Source organism: Manacus vitellinus, unplaced genomic scaffold, assembly GCF_001715985.3.
Source record: "Manacus vitellinus isolate BGI_N305 unplaced genomic scaffold, ASM171598v3 scaffold_21_pilon, whole genome shotgun sequence".
NCBI lineage: Eukaryota > Metazoa > Chordata > Aves > Passeriformes > Pipridae > Manacus > Manacus vitellinus.
In genome coordinates, this window is record NW_021939546.1 from 12412172 (window position 1) to 12432899 (window position 20728).

Sequence of the window (20728 nt, forward strand, 5' to 3'; positions counted from 1 at the left end):
TTGGTACAGGTCTGAAACAGTGCCTGTAAAACCCTCAACTGTTATCTTCACAGTAATATTTCTCATCCCACTCTCCACACTTGTGAAGCCTCATCTCCAGAAAAAAGTTCAGTGCCCACCAGACATAAACTCCTGTTTGCAATTTTTCCAGGTCTAGCTCCTTTTATTTTCAGATGCAAAGCACTCTTTGCCATCTATCTTAGAATGAGAGGGAAATAAATTCACTGTTCCACATCACTGAAAAAATATTATGTCAAGAGTTTTAAAAAGACTTACGCTTCATGCATTAAAAAAAAAAAATAAATAAGGCTGTAATGCAGATTTTTATTGCATGTGTATGTTATAGCTAAACCCCATCTAGCCACAGGTGATATTTTCTTTGGGAAGACAATTCAATGTAAAAGAACAATCTCAAAATTATTCCAAGAGAAATAGAATTCCTTTCCTAACCCCAAAAAACCAACAATCATCAGAATTACAAAGTTGTTGCTTTCTGTGGTAAGTGACTGAACATCAAACTTCAGTGATTTTCATTCAGCTTCTTGTAACACACAGGAGTACTGGGGAAACCTTTAGGTTAATGATTCAACCTCAGTTTGGACTCTGAGTCCCAAAGCAAGGCAGTCTGCTCACAGGAATGCACAAGTCACTCACTTTTTGCAAAAGGAAAGCCTAATTACTTCCTTACTGAATTACCTAAATTGTGCACTGAAATAACTTCACAATCTTCATTTTGACAAAGTTAAATAAAAAATATATTTATCAGTTAGAAAATTACAGGACACCCCCTTCATGCTTGGGCTATTTTCTGCTGATGCAATCGAGGCAAGCAATGTGCTAAGCAGTCAGAACACACGTGTCAGCTCTACTCTAGCAGAAAGAAGTGGGACAAGGAAAAAAACTTTAAAAGAAAATTCCTCCTTAATTTATGCAAAACATCTCAAAGTTATTTCAGTGTTCTGTTAATAAACATACTTTAGGGAGGTAACATGCAGTATTGCTTCAGGAAAAGACAATTGGAAAGAAACCTTTAGGTATTATATTTGTTTATTATGGACACCTTGCCAGCACAACAAAGACATGCAAACAACAAACTTTGCCTCTAAAATGACATTTTAATTAGTTAATTAAGGAAGTATTTTTATGGCAGCTAAATGCTATTTAATGAACAGTAGATCAATTTCAAGCAATAAAATGTCAGAAAAACAACGCATCTTCTCCAGAGCACTACCTGTTTATCACTTTGAGACAAAATGCAAAGATCTCCTGTTTCAACTACCAAAGAACAGAAGCTAAATGCCTAAATGGGGTTGTTACAGCAGGAACTTGTTAGGGACACGGGCTCAGCCGCACAGAAGCACAGTTCATACACACACACAAACAGCAGCAATAGGATACACATTACCTGTCTGCTCTGTGTCCGTGGCTGTATGGAAAAAATTGTACAATAATTATGAGAGAGGGAGAAGTAGAAGATGCACATGATTTCTGAAAAAAACCTCCATCTCCTGTTAGTGGTATTCCTCCAAGATCAGTTTTAGTGAATATGAGCACAGTTAACCATACATTTACTTATTCCAACAGGAGGATTCCCGAACATGCCAAATTTGTGGCTATGACACAATCATTGAAAGGGTGTCTAACGAGGGATTTATGATTAAGCACAAGTCAGACCAAGGACAATCTAGCAGTATATTGTAGTGGGTTTACAATAAGACATGGTTTTCAAACACGTTTCCTACTCTGTCTCAAGAAAGAACTCTTCACAGGGCTTCAATGAAAGAATGGAAATCACAAATGATGTCCAAACAGAACAATAAATGAAGAAATCACACCACAAATAACAGGCAGAAAATCAGCAACAAACAATTTCTGTGATTGCAGTGGCAGGAAATCAGGTAAGGGCCATCTCTAAAGACCCACTGAATGTCAATTAAAAGGGTACTGTAAAATATCCATTTGTCTGGCAGTACACTTGCAATTACTTAATATCATCATATAGAAGTTATTCTGATACCCCTATGTGATAATCTAATCTGTATCTGTTGTTACTGCTGGCATAGCTATTCAGGGTGTAATGCAAGTAGAAAATAGAAACAAGTTGCTAAAACAAGCTGTGCTTAAGTGTTCTTTTCACTGGAAGAAAAAAGTATAGAGAGGAACATGTATACTGTAAATGTACCACTGTACTCAATAGGACAGGCTTAACCTTTATTCATCCATTTCTTTAAAAGTTAGATTTAAAAAATGGGAAAGTATGAAAGGGAACTCTTTGGAGTTTTATTATTAAAACATTTATTTGCTGTCTGAACCTTTAGAAACCATAATCCTGAAGCGTCAAGTTGAAAGATAATGTTGAAACATTATGTTAAGTTTTGACAATGGTTTCTGCTGCAACTTTTCTCCTGTGTACCAGAGTCCAGAAGACCAGATACTGTGAAAACTGGTAAAAATTCAGTGGGCTTCAACAGAGCTGATTGAATACTCCCAGATCAGGTTTAGATACCTCTTTAAAAACGAAGGTGGATTCTGTGAGTCCATTGAATTGTTTTACCAGCAGGGAAAACACTAATTTTTCTCTCTGAGGCAACAGGAAAATACATATCCAGTTTCTTACATTTCACATGCTATTAAAAAGTTGTTTCTGACATGAGACATGAAGACCAAAGTCTATTTCAAACAGTATCCAAGGACACTGGGTCTTCCAGCGAATCACCTCACTGGAGAAACGCTCCAGGATTTTCCTGCCATTCAGATTAAGGGTGAACCTTATTCCATCAAATCCTAACCCTTTATTCTCCTTTGAAGTTTTGAGACCTATCCTTTTTTCTAACTAGTCCTCAAGCTAAATCTGTCATTCTCAGAAAACTTAACTTCCTCTAAGGATGATCACACATTTCTCATCCTCAGATCATTTTAACACAGACTAACTTTTTTTCCAGCCAAGGCAGGGTACAACAAATCCAAACCATCTCCTCCACACTTGAGTCTAATCATCCACCTGCTATGCACAAACCTTTCTTGGGGTTTCTCTATTTTCCTGGTTCTTTATTTCTCACAAAATTTAACTTTCTGTATCATTATCCATTTCTGCCTACCTGCTGGGATACAACAGTCAAATCACCCTTTGCCTGCTTTTCCCAGCTGTCTCTATTCTTTCTGTCCTACTCCTCACACGAAATTCATCACTAGAGTATCAGATTTCTTTCCACCAGTTTGATACACAGCGTGGCCAGCACCTGTCCAGCATTCACTGCAGGACACATGATGGCTTCACAGTCAGGTCTTCGGTGCTGCTCTTCTAGAGGCTCTTGTGGACTTGCAATTTCAATTATCAGCTATTTCCTTCACTAGAGCAATAATGTTCTCTTGACAACAATGCCCAAGACAGTAGAGAAAACTCAAGAGTCAGCACCAGTCAGAAGGCAGGGAATGAAGGCACACAGAGTGGTTGGTGCCTAATTTTAGGTATGTTTACAACTTTGTGCAGACGTAGCAAAGAAGATCAGCACAGTCTGAACACATCCCAGTGAGAGCAACATCTAGGACTGCAACTAAGTTACAATTATCCCAATCGACTGGTTTTAACATCACTGTGACTAAATTATTTGTCACATCACATGCCCCACATGTCATTCTTCTGGGAGAATGCTGCCTTCTCCCTAGGCAGCATTAACTACTTAATGTGATTTTATCTTCTTCTAGCTCTGAGAAGCACATTCCAGGTGCTGCCAAGATGTAGTCCATAAAGAATAAAATATAAAACAAAATAAAACACACATTTTTACATCAGAGAAAGTAAAACTCAATTAAAAATATCTTCTAACCTATAGGCCATTTCTAAATAAAAGTGTATAAACTATGTGCTTGCCAGTCCAAAGAGAATAGATCCTGCCTTACCTTCGGGCAGGAACAAAGGAAAAATGAGCAGGTGCATTTGGAGAGAAGTTCCTGGGACTGTCCAAAGGGCTGCTACCTGTTTGAGAAAGCCAAAATAAACAGTCCAGAACCATTCCATTCACATTTGCAACAGCAGAATGAGTTTTCACTATGCAGAAAGACTTTCTAGTCACAAGTAGTTGGAAATATGGAGCTTCGAACCTTTGAGCATTTGAGCATTAGTTTGCTAAAGAAATGCTCTGGGTATTTTCCTCCTTTTAAAATAATTTAAGGTGTATGTTTTATTTCCTATTTTCAGGTAAGTAATGTACCATCCATAGATAACATAGTCATTTAATATTTTGTAATAATTTCTATATACAAGCTCTTCCTAACACTTGTCAGGGGAAAATCTGAGTTAGAAATTACACTGATGACAGTTTCAGGAATAATAAATAGTAAGAAAACATTTCTTCACAATGTACATCAAGGCTGAATGTAAAATTGACTGAGGGGAATAAAAAGACATACCAAAAGAACAGCACATGATAATAAAAGCACTATACACATGTAAGATGAATGGGCTAAAATCTACCAGTATTCACCCTAACTACCACTTTTCTGAAATAGTACTTCCACCATGAAATGAAAGTAACTGTGAAATCATGCAGTAAGGAAAATAATAACACTTAATCTTCTCTTGGAACAATTTTTTTCTTGGGTTTTGGCATATGACGTGTAAGCATATGGGTGGTAAGAGGTTTATTGCAATGTATTTTATTTCAAAGTAAAAAGCAACCATTTTGCAGAAAGCCCTTCTGAAATCCAGGATCATTTACAAACTAACTGCTGGAACCTTTGAAAGTTATGGATGAATTAGATGCTTCAGGTCAGTGAGTGTACTTTCTATCAGGCATATTCTTCAGTGGTTTGCTCTCTCTGATCATTAATATATGACAAAAGAGGAACTGTACATAGTAAACATATGTCAACAGCAATTTCTTTGTGCACAGACAATAAGATAACATTAAAATAAATCCAGGAAAACGGAATAGATTCCGGACAAGCAGTACACTGCAAGGTACATAACTCATAAATGTTTTTAAATTTAGATCCCATATAAAATGGTTTTATTGCAAAAGTTATGTAGAAAAGTCAAACCAATTATCAGTCATCTGCAAAGGACTTGTCTCTGCTTCAAGAGAAGTACTAAGTGACCCTCAGACCAGCACTGTTTATGAGGTTACGGGCCCATCCAGCAGCATACTGCAGCTTTTAATTAAATCACCTTAATTTCAATCAGTTATCCACATAACTGCTACACTGAGAGAAGCAGAACACAAGCACAGTGCTCAGTTGAAGGTAACATTCCCTCACACTTCAGCAATACAAATGGTCCACCAAAGTCTGCAGCAGCATCCCTGCACAACCTCCTGTGAGCAAGGTGTGCACGCCTGGCACCCACAGCTGGGAGGGAGGGACGGGGAGAGGGGGAACAGGCTGATACCTTCTGGGGTGTGAGGATGGCCACAGTACAGCACAGGCCAGCAAACTCCATCTGGTCTACGAGTCTACAAGGGGAAAAGCAGCAGCTGGTTGAGATTAAAGCGCCCCAGGCTGATCTAACATGTGTCATGGGGTGATGAGAGAACTGGAGAGGTAAGTGAATGCCAGATCACTCTACAATCTCCTTCATCAAGAGCAAACTAAATTAAAAACAAAGGGTTTGAGCAACAGGTTTGTTTTCTTTTGGCTTGGTTTTCTTCTGTATTGTTGGTTAAGATTAACAATGAGTTCACAGTGTAATATAACACAACGCAAGTCTTCATCCAAAACTGGATACTGTTTAACCCATTCCCAGTATATCACAACTGAACAGGGGAGAGAGTGATCAGGAATCAGTAACTAAATAATTTTTGGTGCTTCATTTATTAAGTTGTACTCATTTTAATTCTTATGGTCACACGGGAAATAAAACCCAGAAGCATCATGCTGCCTTTGAACCCAGAGAAGACAGAGAGGTATGGCAGTCACAGTCTAGGTGGCACTGCAAGCTTACAAGAAGGATTTAAGAAGAGCCCACAACAGCCACTAAGTGAACAACTGAGTTGTGCATGAACACACACGTCCTGGTGGCAGCACATGGCTATAGGGTGAGGGTCACCAATTACTTGCTAGTAGAAGGGTGAAGGAGCATTTTAGATCCCAGGGAAATGCAGCAGAAGTGAGGCCTTTCCATGGTTATGAAGGTGATCTAATGAAGTAAGGAAGGCTGTCAGCTTTGGTGGGAACTTTGGCCTTTGCCTTCCCATTTTTCAAGTTTTCAAGTTTTACTAATGATGAACCCTACTGTGTCAAGATGATCCTCTTGAACAAAAAGCTCATTGCCCAACGTTGTTATAAACAAGCAATGAACTGTCATTGCCTTTTTATATCTTCATCAATCTTTTGTGAACTTTCTGGATTATGATCAAAATAAAATTTTAGAATAACTGAGCAAATTGGGTAATGACAGTTTTTAAATATCAGAATTAAGTATGTGGGTGTTCAAACTCTTCTGAGCCTGCACAATGTGGTACAGAGATACTACTAATTTTTAGGCAACTACTTTTTCAGATGTATATCGTATATTTCCTTCCAGACACTGGAATTTTAATTAGATCCCCTGTGATTTGCTCCTAGTGTTAAAATGAAAAGCAATTAGTTTTTCTACTCAATTCAAGTCTGGGTGAAGCTTTAAAAAAACAACAGGGAGAAGGGGAATTACTACTTTCCCTAAAATTTCCCAGTACTGCTGCATCTGCTCTAGATGAAGGCATTTTAATAAGAGAAGCCTCAGTGCAATGGTCTCGTTCACCAAGGCTGATCGAAACCCTATTTATTCTGTAGCAAAGGTAGGTTCTCCTGTTGCTCAAGGGTTATAGTTGGCTACTATTGAACCTGAAATGACTGTGTCTCAAGGGAGGCTGTTACACAGAATGATTGCCCATTAGGTAAATCAACACAGTTACACAAACGCCAATAATTCAGGCAGGAACCTTTACATCTTCTGGACACAGGAAGAAGGATGCAACCAAAGCATTTCTATATCCACTACCCTCAAAATACGAAACCAGACCTTATGGGCAATAGATACATGAAAGTGTCAGCTATCACCTACAAACATGACATTCACCAGATAGGTTATGAGTCCAAAAACTAACAACATGGCTCCATGTTGTAAAACCTGCTCCTGAGAATCACACAAATAAATAAATACAAAAAAAGTTTTCGTGGTCTTCTATGTAGCATACACAAATTTTACTTGTTGAATATTAATGCAAGCAGCTAAAGGTCATATTGCATGCTACAGAATTAGCTGCCTTCCAGCACACACAAATCTCAAAATGATCAAAAAATTTAAAGCACCCTGTGTACCACTGACCTCACCATCAGTGAATGCCACGGTGCTCTCACACCATCTGAGGATCACACACATGACATGCCGAAGAAAAGAAGCTTTGACAACCAGGGCAGGATCTAGAGTGGTATGTTACATACTCTGCCCACTCCAATAAATAAATAGGGATCTCAGTAATAGCCATTTTTCTGCCAGAAGGTGGGACTGAACTTGCAGTGTAAGAGTGGAATCATTCAATTCAGCAGCACAGTGCTGCCTGCAGCCAGCTCCCTCCGCCTGCCCTTACAGATGGCAAAGGTCCCAGCAGTGACAAGTGCCTCCACTGGAAGTCAGCAAGCAACCTGGCTACCTTACAGCTATGGAAAGTAAATTTTAAAATAGCCTGAACTTCAGTTTTCCAGCTGTAAGAACCTATCTCTTTACTACTAAATTATAAAAGTAACGTTACTACTTTGATTTTAAGCTTTCCAATTTAAAATATCACCTAATGGTAACTTAGTTATCAACCTCACGGTGTAACCTCTTTGTAATTTTCAGATTTTAAAAAATGGATTCAAAGAAATACAAAAAAACCTAAGGAATACATGTGTGTACCTTTTTCCCCACTCTCATTTCGACGGAAAAAGAATTTAGAATAAAGGTAAAATTTTCAAACTTCTATCCCTAAAACTTGGAACTACAAGCCTGGGAGACTAAACAAGCAGAGTGACTTACGAGCTAACTTGACAAGCTGTAGCTCTCTATGCCACAGTACTGGCTCATTTTGGAAAATGCTATTTCATAAAGTTTGAAAACTCAACTAGCACACTTAAGTGTTCTTGATTCAGAAGTGATTTCATGGCAGAGTTAAAATTGTTTGGATGTACTTCTGTCTCAAATGGTGAGATCCCTTAGTAATACTTTCCCTCTAAATGTCCTAGGATGTGAAATTGCCTGGCATCTTGTTGGGATGCTATTTCAGACAGTACGTGCATCTGCCTGTTCCTTAGGAGGTTCATTCTTACCTGACAGAAAGACAACTGAATCTCACCCACTGACTTTTACAGTACACACACAGAGGAATAACTCCTGGGATTAGTGCTACACAGGACTTCATTTTAGTGTGGTTTCTGAATAGAAACATTTTAGAAAGCCTCCCTGATTTTTCTGCATGCTTGATGTTCCTTTGATTTGTAAAAGAGGTTCAGAATGGGCATCAAGAAGACAGGACAAAAGTTCAAGACAAAACAGGCCAGGGAGAGACTCCAGCGTTTCTTAGTAACTCATCACTGCATGTGCCTGAACAAACAGATTGATAGATTCTGTTCAAATACTAAACAAATATCACAGCCTGTTCTCGAATTCACATCTCATATATGATATTTCTTAAGAAAATATTTGTGACTCTACTCTAAATTTCATCTACTTTTGTCTCTTGAATAAATTATTTTTTCCCAGGGAAGACTCCTAAATATAGTACTGGTAGAGAACTCAAATTACAATTAATTTACCTTCCTATGCTCTACTGGCTACTCTTGGAGGTCACAAAGGATTTCCTTTTAACTAATAATTTAAAATCCCATATGCAACATCAGAACAAAAAAGTGGAAACATTTGAAAACTACTGCTAAAATAAGGTGGCACACCACTGAGTCGATACTCTGTTTTTTAGAAGATACTCACATACTTTATCTAATAGATTTAATTTATCTAATAAAATATAAGCTTGTAAAGCCTGAAACAGCAACAAAACCACCCGGAGAAACTTCTCACTTTTGAAATAGACAGAAGAGAAAAGAAAATGTAAACGTTTCTATTATAAGCAATCCTGCATTTGTTTTCTGAGCAACGATCATATCAACATCTTATTGCAATCAGCCAAGCAAGGACACTTCTTTTTCTCAGTTAAAGGTTTGTACAGCTAATTCAGAATTTGTAAAACAAAATATATATTAACTCAAAGTAAGAAGTACAATGTAACTATGTGGAGAATTTCTTCCATGAAAAATGCCTTGTTGAAACCAAATTTTACAAAGCTATGACTACCATAATTACACACAACAGAACCAAGGGAGTTTGAGGTGAAAGGGGATGGCCCTATACAAACTTTTGGCCCTGCATCCTATTTCAGATTCTGAAGCAAAAAGAAAATTATTTTAATCTATCACCTAAAAGATTTTGTTAACATTTTAATTTGAAAATAATGGGTTATTTAAAAAAAAAAAGTAATTAAAGCAAATTCCTAGCCTTCCATGACTGGGCTTTTTATAGCATCCCAAGCAAACGTGACAGATTTTTACGATAACTTAGAGTCAATGAGGCTTTCATGGGCATCCCTGAACAATAACTTCGGCCTTCTTTTTCCTTTCAACAGGCTGGATGTCACCTCTCGAGATGCAAAGCTCTGCAAACAGAAGCAGATGGCTCCTTTTAGCTGAGCTACCATCAGTGTGCTGTTCTTTCTCAGCATTTCCTTAGTTTCCATCTCCAGAAAGCATTTACAGAACACGCTGCCATGTAGGAGGAAGAAAGTCTGATTATAATGAAAACAACAGTTCCTTGTCTTGCAGGCAGCAGTGATGTGCTTCCAGACAGGCTCCACTGTGGATGTGCCACAAGTGTCCAAGCTGTTTCATGCTACTCACTGGTGCCCATAAGGGCCATACCTGGAGCCCAACCATCTTCTCTGGCATTTTGAAATAGCAAAAACATTGCAGTCACACATCACCTACCTCCCTCAGCAACAAAAACATCAAGAGAACATGCTGTTCAGGCAAGCTGTTGAATCTGCATGTGTGACCCTTTCTGAAGAATCATTCCTTCTTTTTTCATAGAAAGAACATCTCCGCACGTTTCACCTCAATGAATAACAAGCACCTGCCCATGTGCTCTGAAATGAGCATTTCACAGTTGCTGCCATCACAAAATTGGCAGCAATTTAAAAATAAAAAAAAAAAAAAGAAAAGAAAAAGTAATCCCAAGCACCTCATGTTGCTCTAAGGAGCAGACAGAGACCACAAAATGGCACAGTGCACAGCTGCCAGAGGCATACGGAAACAAGCAGGATGTTCCTTCTCATGAGAACTGCAGTTAAATCACTGGCACAAATTAACCATGCTCAGAGACTCAAAGCAAGATATTTATTTAAATGTATTTATCTAATTTTATTTTACTTTGTTTTCCATCTCAGGCTCTTTCGCAGGACGCGAGAGGATTGAATCCCCCAGGAAGAGCGGAGGACGGATACGGAAGCAAACTAGGAAGTATGGAACATAAAACATTTATCTTGAAACTACAAGGACCCTCTTACAAGTTAGAGAAGGTGAAAAACTCGTCAGAATATGCTCTCCAAAGAGCACATTTGATGTTGAGTATCAATATGTTCAAACTCACCGCGATGACTACTGACATTTTTGCTAATGATTCCCAGGCAGAGCAGTCCCAGGGACTTACCTGCGTGCCCATGGAGAGGGGAATGTGGTCGTGGAAGAGTTGGAGACGTGCTGGATGTTACAATCAAACTCTTTCTGTTGCTTGTCCGACAGCTGAAAGAAAGAAAGATGAACACTAAGGCATGGTCAGATGAACAACAGCACCTGAAGGCAGGTCCTGCAGAATGTCTTTCAGCTAAGGAGGAATCTCAGTATTTAGGTCTGTGTTTCCTTATGCTCTCAACCTCAGTAGTGACCCTGCAAAGAAGAAAATGTACAGGGCCAAAAGCAGCAACAAGGTGTTTTAATACTTTGGAAACATATGCTGCAAAGGCCACAGGAGATAGCTGATAATTCATTCCTGATTCACAGAATACGCACAACTCAAGCTTTACAAACCTCACAAAAAGCAAAAAAAATGTACAATACCCCAGAGTGCTTTGGATATTCTTACCAATATCCAACCTAGCAAATAAATCCATGACAATTGTTGGCTGTTACTATAAGAAAGCAGAGCACATTCCTTAGGGCACAGTTAAAATTACAAAGCAAAGTGTTAGCACAGTTCAGCAGATGAGCAGGATTACTGACTGAACTTAAAACTTAGGATTCAAAACTCTTTGTGAATGCACGTGGCAGGACTAATGGAAAACTCTGCAAAGCAAGTTTCAGACACGCCTCTGCCACATCAACTCCACTCACTGCCGTGACTTTATTCCAGCAAGGAAAGTGACACTTCTTATGGGGCAGTTCAGATCTACTTTTTTCCCAGTGGAGTTTCAGAACTGAGCCAAATGAAGGATGTGTTTTGCTTCCCAGCTTGTGATTGCTAGTAGCAAACATTTAGCTTTAAAGATAATAAAAGGAATTGCAATGGGCAAGAGAAACAGTTTTAAACCATGGGAGCTGTGAACGAGAGCAACTAGACATTTAAATCACTTTGTGATTGCCACTTTTCCTGTTGTTTAAACAGTAAAATTTCACAACTGGCCAAGTTGTATATATTATTGCTACATACATTTGCTCATTGTACCTCCAGCTTGCTTTCTAGATGTCAGAAACATTTCTGCTTCCTTCAGCAGTTCTCAAAACAGGTAACTGGGGTGGGAGAATAGCCAGGAGTGGGGAAGGTTGAGGAGAGGCTGACCAAGGAGCTCGCTGGCCCCACTCTGGGGGTGCCCTGTGAAGTTCCACATTGGGTTCCCCAGGCACAGGCAAAGCCTCTTTGCTTGTAGAGCCCCAAATGCTGATGTCTGCCAGGTCTGTCCTGCACTGGTTGATCTGCTGGAGCTGCCCAACAATAAACACACTCAGACTGCCAAGAACTACAATTTAATGCAAAACTATTTTGCTGCCACAGGATACAGTGCATCTGACTATTATTATTTGTAAGCTTTTTTTATTGCTGTTCTATAGGAAACTAGAGAACTTGATGCAGAAAAAAATACAACTGAACTGCCAACTATAATAAACAGTAATAAAGTTGAAGCACCATTAACTGCTATTCAGGCTCTTTAGTGTACTTAAAGCATTCCTCAAAATTATCCAACTGATTCCATACAATCTCCATTTACATTCATGTATTATTCAACAACAGTCCATCCAAAACCTGATTGCCATTGTGCACATCATATGGAAAAACTAACAGACTGATTTTAAGAAGCTTAAAATCTCAGTTCATGGATATTTTGAATATGTTTTCAGTTACACTATTCCAGTAACTGCTGAAAAAAGATTGAATACTCAATTCCAACATTAATACCAGATAATCATTGTTTATATTACCAGAAAATCTTTCTCACAACATGAAATTCCTGAGTGTTCTAGTATAATATATATTACTATGTAAAACATAAAAAAAATCCCGGATATTTTACTATAAAATGTAACACAGAAATTTAAGATCTTGCTCAATACAAAACACTACTACAATGAGAAAATAGAGCTCCATTCTCTATGGTCATATTCTCTTTTCTAAAGAGAATTCTTAAAGTACATTTTACCACAGCCATGTTTGGAGCTGGCTATGGAAACTTAGTATATTTTAAACCACAGCGTAACAGGGAAAGCAAACTATTCCAAACTCAAAGCTTTTTAACTGTTTGCCTGTGTTTGCCAAATTGAACACAGTTTTACAAATCCATTTTCTCTGCTGTCCTTGTAAAGACAAGGAACCAAAAGAGAAAGGGTTAAGTGGTTGGAGAACAAGCACAGCTGAGACCCCTTAAAAGAGGTCAGGTTTACACAAATGTACCCAGAGGAGAGAATGGCTTGGAGTGAAAGGCTAGCCAAGTTGGGAATAAAACACTATTCTCTTTACACCCTCAAAATTGGATAACTTTCAATTTCCCTGGACCTCTCATCTGCAAAGGGGAGACACCACTTGGGCCTGTTTAGCCATTTCTATGACCTATGTGTGTTGGCAATAAGGCAAAGCTTAAACACAGAGACTAAAAACAAAACAGAACTCCCAGCTTCTCAGATTCATGTTGAGAAAAATATACAAATACAATCATACACTCTACTGGTTGAAGAGAGCTCTATGGATATAGACACAAAAATCCTTGAGGAAATACAGAACAAGAGAGATGAAGTTTGGTAGTCACTAAAATATAAAAACAAGGGGGGGAAGGGAGGAGGTAACATGCAGAGGAAGGGCAGACACCGATCTCTTCTCTGTGATGACCAGTGACAGGACCCAAGGAAATGGTCTGAAGTTGTGTCAGGGGAAGTTTAGGTTGGATATTAGAGAAAGGTTCTTCACCCAGAAGGTGGTTGGGTGCTGGAACAGGCTCCCAGAGAAGTGGTCACAGCCCTAAGCCTCACAGAGTTCAAGAATTGTTTGGACAATACTCTCAGGTTCATGGTGTGACTCTTGGGGACAGTACTGAGCAGGGCTAAGGGTTGAACTCAATGATCCTTGTGGTTCCCTGCCAAATCAGCATGTTCTGTGATTCTGTGACTTCAGCTGGGCAATCTCTTCCCCAGGAAGTCACTATTGACACCATTTGAGCACCTCCTAAAGAAGAACAGGTAAATATAAAAGAAGCAAAGCTGACTTTAGCAAGGGCTTTGTGTCAAAGAAATTCAAACAGTTCCAATGAAGAAAAAACTATTTCCTGGAAGATGCATTTTAGCCAGACAGTCAGTCCTGGGTTCAAAACTGAGCTACCAGGCCAATGATAAAGAGGAGACCATGCTGTTAATACTTTAAAATGCATTAATTATTGTTTATTTCTGTTCGCAAATTCTCAAAAAACACTGTATTTTTTTTACTCAAAAATTAATTCAATCTACATAAGAAAAGAGGAGTAATAGGAGAAAGCAGAAGAGGAAAAGGTTGCCTATACATCTGAGTTTTTTAACCAGGAAAAAAATCAAATTCTTAACCAGTCCAGAGAGATTCTAAGTATTATTATTTGTTTATAAGCCAAAGGTTTGCTATTTTCATTAAATGAGAGGCGACCCTTACCCTGACCCTCCTTTCCTCTCACAATTTGCTATGGGTCTTGTTAACCTTTTTTTCCTCAGGTCCCACGTCATAATTTCAGAGAACAAATCCCCTCCAGATCTTCCAGCTAAGGCAAAACACGATTTTAATAGCACAGAGTTTCTCTACAGCCCAGAGCTGCAGGGTTGAGCTCCACCAGCAGAGTGATTTGGATGTGCTGCCCCTCCACCCCCTGTGCCCCTGAGGTCCCACACCCACACAGACAAACCCGAGCCTAGAAACCTGTGAGAGCACGGGAGCAACTGGATTTAACTCTGAACACACACAGCAAAACGCGCAGTTTATATCAAAATAGTTGAAACAATGCCTTTGCATCACTGTGGAAATAGAGCCTTTACTATTTCTAGAGTTAACTTCTCTGCCTGCAGTAAAAATAACGTTTGTTACATGCTCTGAAGCGTCCCCAGCGCGTTCTTGAAACCGGACTCTGCAGGACATCGGACATGGGCCTGGTAACTGGACACTGGGTTTGCACCCACTGAAATGCACCCAGGGGCCAGCACCCCTGGCCAGAGTTATTTATGAGCACACTTGGCAGCGTATCTGTGAGCTGCACGCAGCCCAGGGGCTCTTCAGCTACATCCCAACTAACCTTCTCTGCCCCCACACACAATCCCATGTCAAGCCTCTAAAATGAGCACCGTGAGTACACCTTGTTTCATGTGCATATTCAGTCTGAAAAAGAAATCGATGTTTCAGTTTCAGCATAAATCAATTTTGGTTCTTTATTTTAGTGGTTTCCTCGGGGGACATCTTCAACTCACTGAGCAAAACTCATTAACGTCCATGAGGCATTCATGCAATGAATGCAAGGCCACAGAAAAAAAAAACTTAAAAATACATAACCAGCAACCACCATCAAGTAATTTCATAGTGTTGCTGGTTATTAGAAACCAATAACGATAAGGAAGTTTCTCAAATTTACCTGAATTTATAGAATGTCTCATATTGAAGCTACTGACTATGCAAGTAAACAAGATTAGCACCAATTGCACAAGTCTTCTCATTGACTTTGACAGAAATCAACTTGAAGAAATAAGATGTATGGAAAAATTATATCTTAAATCACATTTTGGTTAATATTTACGAATGCATTTTATTCAGACTAGCAATTTATTACAGAATCACTAAGGTTGGAAAACACAATCCAAGATCATCAAGTCCAACCTTCAAATAAAAATTTTCATTTTAATTATACAGTTTTAGTTTTGCAAACCACCTCAAGCTGTCAGAGTGCCAGATTAACTCTTCCATTAACTAATAATTTCTTTCAAAATAACACTTCAGAAGTCCAACATCAGACTTGTTCCAGATTTGACATTCAATTCAATGACCCCAAGTCCCTTGGACTGGGATCCAAAATTCAGAGCAATCATATCTACAAAAGTTATTTGTGGTTACATATTTTCTTAAAATGTAATATCACCTAACCAAACTTCACCAGATTCTCCTCTGATGTTACAGGAGTTTGGTTTCAGTTGATTTGCTTTACAAAGAATTCTTTACAAGAAACAGACATTTTGGAAATGAAAATAAGTATTTAAAATTTTTATTCACAATGGCAGAAAATTTACAAAATCCAAAATCTGCATGTCAATGAATGCACCAGCTGCGCAGAAATGTTAACTAGATGTGGAAGTTATTGTCTTAATTATAGTAATTCAAAGATGGAAGCAATTTTGTAAGCTTTAGCACTACCAACAACAGGGATAATTAGTTCTCAAAAATAGAAAAGTAAGCATCTGGTTCAAGTGATTTCTTCTTTTTTTTTTCCACATTCAAGAACAGTTTAAAAGTTATTCATCCTAGAATAACTGGGGGGGGGAAAAGTGTTATTATTCATGGTGTAGGTTTGGTGGTTTGTACATTTCTACAACAAACACTTACTTAGTCATAAAGAATACACTTACATGCACTTAAAACGTGAAGGATGGAAGTACAAGTTCAACAAGCAACTTTAAGATTGAAGACAGAGTCTCCACCACAACAGACACAGAACTATCTTCTTCCCAGCATCACCCAGGAAAACTGCAATTATTTCCTGACATTAAAGTCCCATGAGCAAGGAAACATCCTGAATTTGGATCCCTTCCTGGTTACCTTGTTCAGACTAATTAACTGAGGAGCCTTTTTCCAGCGCATTTCTAGACAGTCTTTCCCTGCCATTCATTTCTGCATAAGGTCAATCCCCAACTCCCATGACCTTGAGACTGGAATGCAGTATTCCTGTTTTGCCCACCTAATTGAAGAGCTTCAAACAAGATTGAACTCTGGAACCTAAAGGAATTTAACCTTAAGGAAAAATAACAATAAAAGCCAACTTTTTGGTTGGTTCAAGTACAGGATCCTCTTCCACAAGAAGCTTTCATGGAGTAGTTACTACAACCACAGAAACAGATGCAAGTTGTTAAGTAAGCCAGGCTCTACTCAAATTTGCATTGCCCGTTCTTTTGAAGCTCATGAGACAAAACAAACTGATAAAAAAATTATATTTTTTTATAACTGAACATTTTGCTCGGAGATTTCTGGCTTGCTGCAGGTGACATTTGTGCCAAGGTGCTGCAGACTCACTCTGTGTGCAGGGGTGTTTGTTCCATGAAGGATGAAAAGCTTCATCCCCCTCCCTCCTTTTTTTTGATGCCTGTTCCATATTATTAATTCAAATACATGCAATGTGTGAGCTGCTTCAGAGGAAGACATTTTACACAGTCACCTATGAGGTCTGGGAAAGTCTTCTTGGAAAGCAAAGATGACTTCATTTTGCCTTGAAACAAGTGAAAAGTCCTGGTTGAAGCCTTTCCCTTCTGCACTAAAGTAAGATGGATGCTAAGGGATGTTCCCATGCCTTATGTTGGTACCAGTAAATTTGAGTCAATGTGCAGATGGCTGCAGAAAAGTGTGAATTCTGTGAGACGAGGAGCACAGAGGTAAAAGATGCAGTCAACTTGTGAAGTGTGGGCTGCACTTCTGTACAGATATCCAAAGAGAAAATGGGGGTAAAACACATGAACAACATCTTTTTTCATGCTAACAAACACAGTAACAAGGAGTGGAGCAATGCAAGACTTACAAAGCAAGGAGTAAACTGGATGCAGACTGGTTCTTTTGTTTTAAGCAAGTTTAACATCTCACTACTTAGGAATTAACTTATTGTATGAAGGACCATTTTCCTTTCATCTAAAACAAGCTGTATGTTAGATAAACCCTTCTGCTTCATTTAGAGCTGAAATTGAAGCAGCAGCAGCATCTCAAGCTAAGAAATTACAAAAGAAAAGGGTAAAATTTCCAGTGAACACCAAATTTATGTCTAATTTGCCTAATGTTTGAGGCTGGTGCACACCTGCTTGCACCACGCTGTATAGTTCAGACCTTTTGCATTATTAACAGCATAGGAACAACTCTGCAAAGGCAAACAAAATGAGATGTCACAACAAATTACAGTGAGTGGTACAGCCATTCTCAACTACATGAAGCCACTTTTATTCCTAAATATTCCTCCCTCCAAAGCCTATCTTTGTTCTAGTATGAAAGAAAAAAAGTAAGAAAAAAAAAGTCTGATTATGGAAGAGAGACCCCAGAATAAATATAAACACTATTTAAGGGGCAAAAACATAGAGTGACCTTCTCAAGCATTCCTATCTCCTGCTTCAGTTCTGTTATGCATTATACTGCCATGAAGTTACATCACAGAATGTGAAAGGATGATTTAATGAAAGCTAAGCTTAACCGCACACTTTCATTTCTCATTTCCTCCAAATCTATTATTAAATGCTTCACGTAGCATAGCTGCTTTTTAAATAAGTCTCTACTTGGCAATTCTCGCAGAAGACAGTTCGTCATAAGTCTTTTCCTCCAAAAAAATCCAAGCAAACAAATTCCAGAACGAAATGACAAAATGATTTTATATTGTTTCAAATCTTCTAACCATGCAGAGTACAATTATATGCAGGTGTGCAATATAACAAACACAGTCTAAACACTCTCCCCAAAGATGGATCCAGAAAACTAAGCAAATGAGTTGAAAATGAAAATAAAGTTTTCCAGGTTTAATATAAATCTTGCATAAAACAATATGAAAAGTCCTTTGGTTGCTTTGTAGCACACAATGTGAACAATTTTCTTCATTTTGTTTCAGGGCATTTTCTTAGTTTAAGAATCAAAAAATGTTACAAATTAGCTCGTTATCAGCTACCTGCAGTTCCAAATCTCAGCATGAGGACAAATTACTGATCTAATTTTAAATCTCTTCTAACAATATAGTATTTTAGAAATAATATCCAAATCAGACTGTCAGGGGCGTTGCCTTTGCTGCACAGATTTTCACACAATCGAACAGAGTAATAACCAGGGTGGGAACATTCTGAATATAAACAGGACTAGTATGTTTGCAATTGAATTACTTGCCAAATTTTAAGAATATCTATTCTGAAGGTGCTCTCATCAACAGAGCAAAACCTTTCCAGTGGAGCTAAGATTCATCCTTCCAACAACAGAGACTAACAATAACAATCCTACTGAAGAGGTTCAGGGTTTGTGCTCGCTTGGCAGAACATTACACTTGTGATATGCCTTCCAACAGCTGGAACTACAGCTTTCCTTTGGCTCTCAGTCAAGTGCTGGGCCATGCTTCCATCCCTGGTGCCTATGATATTTTGCAGGTGAGCCTTATTTACTGCCATCCTCAGCTCCCCAAGGGCCAAGACGGACATCAACTTTCTTAAGAACCTCCAGCAGTTTCCAGTAGATTAGAGTACAGAAAACCCTGAACAGAACATAGACCACATCTGGACAAGTGTGCCAGAAGGGCAGACAACAGGGAGAGGATGCTGTTAGGCAGTAAATCTGCTCCTTGGGTCCTCATCTGCAACCAATTCATCAACATTTTAGGTAGCTTCATGTAAAATCACCATCCCTCAGTTTTTCAGTTATACACCCCTTTTGACAGAAAGGCTTTCTGGATATTTTGAATTTATCTAGAGGGACAAAAATATCTGACTTCTAAGAAAAAAAAAACCACCAAGGTAACCTGCAACATATCATGCTTTGCACCACTGATACATCAACACTCTCACCCCTCCTACCTTTTTGACCCAGGCACTGCCCTAACCTTTGCTGCTATGAGAACCATGTTCTTTTATCTTACCAGGGTTGCCATTCTCCCTTTTTTAATTTTGCAGGGTTTTGATATATAAAAAAATATTCATTGAACCGGTAAACAATTCTCAAGTGCATTCCCAACAGCAAAGTGTAGTAGATAATAAAAGAGCTCCACAAAATCAGTCTCAATCTGCCTACCTTACAATGATCATGTAAATTTATACTTTTGCTTCTAGCTTGAGAGGTGAGAATGTGCTGTTTTCATTAACAAGACCCTCCCCTTTCTAAAGCAATAATGTTTTCCAACTCTTAGCGGTTTCTTACAAAATTAAACCAACAGAAACAAAATCAACATCAACTTAACAAAATTTCTTTTTAAGGAGAGGATACGTCTAAAAGACTGTCCAATGAAGAAAAGTTCATTTTTAAAAGAGGGGGAAACCATTTTCCTTTGAAAGTGTTAAAATATGGACTTCAAACAGAAGAACTGAAAACAATTTGCGGCTCATTATATTTGCACACACACGAAGATGGGACAAAAATCTTCAAAAATGTCTCTAAAAAATAGCAGCAGAGCGTGAGTGTGCTAATGATAGGCCAATGGACATACTAGGAAAATATCCAGGCTTAAGAAAATTGTAATCTCAGCAAGCAGGATACAAAACTTTTGACATTTGTCCAGGACTAAGATGCCTTAGGCAGGAACGTGCCATGCTCTGCCTGCCTGGACTCAAACAGGGCTGAGCAGAGCAGTTTCCTACCAGAGCAAGACAAAGGTGAGACGTGTGTGCTTTAATTCAAAACAGACACAGAAAGAGAATACATATTGCTCCGTGCAGTTTATTCCCTTCAGCTATGGAAAAAAAAAATGCTGCTTGGGACACTTCTAATCAATACACTCATTGAATGGCAGAGAGGGAAAGAAGGCTACCTAGGTAAGGCTTGGCTCTAGGGTACAGGAGCTGAAGTTCTGTGGACACTGAAAATGCTCAGTGTAGCAAGTAAGTAAAACTGGTATAAATTCACGTGCTGTAAGTCAGGTATTCAGCTATGTGGTCCTCACTCATTTATAGAGACAGGACTGTCAATAAACCACTGTCTCGGATAAAAACAACCTACTTAAAAAGACATGGAAAAAATATTTACAAAAATACATTAGATAACTATACTGGAGTATATATCAGATCAAATAAGTTGACTACTAAAATAATAAGAACACAGACCTGTAGAAGGCATTTCATGTTAATGGAGAAGGAAAACCACAAAAGGCAGGAGAAGAGGGGGAGGCCCAGGGTGCAGATCCTGCCCTGGCACAAAGAGCAGCCCTCGGATCCCCAGCATGGGGAAGTTTCTGGAACAATCAAGCCTGATTACATGTTAAACCTCATTCTTTTGTGTAAAGCCTACTTGCTATCTGAGCCAAATGTTCAT

The 20728-nt window shown here is 38.7% G+C and overlaps 1 protein-coding gene across 5 annotated transcripts in view; it reads right to left on the minus strand.

Annotated features, from left to right (window-relative positions):
• MAST2 (microtubule associated serine/threonine kinase 2) overlaps window positions 1-20728 on the minus strand; it is a 152247-nt gene that overhangs the window by 57109 nt on the left and 74410 nt on the right. For 4 of the 5 annotated variants that reach the window (XM_018072089.2, XM_018072085.2, XM_018072083.2 and 1 more), the window contains 3 exons: window positions 10712-10803; window positions 3901-3976; window positions 1406-1426 (listed from right to left, as the gene is read on the minus strand). In XM_018072089.2, the coding sequence (XP_017927578.2) occupies window positions 1406-1426; window positions 3901-3976; window positions 10712-10803 (189 nt within the window). The remainder of the gene's footprint in view (window positions 1-1405; window positions 1427-3900; window positions 3977-10711; window positions 10804-20728) is intronic. The other variant, XM_018072087.2, reaches the window with a different exon arrangement.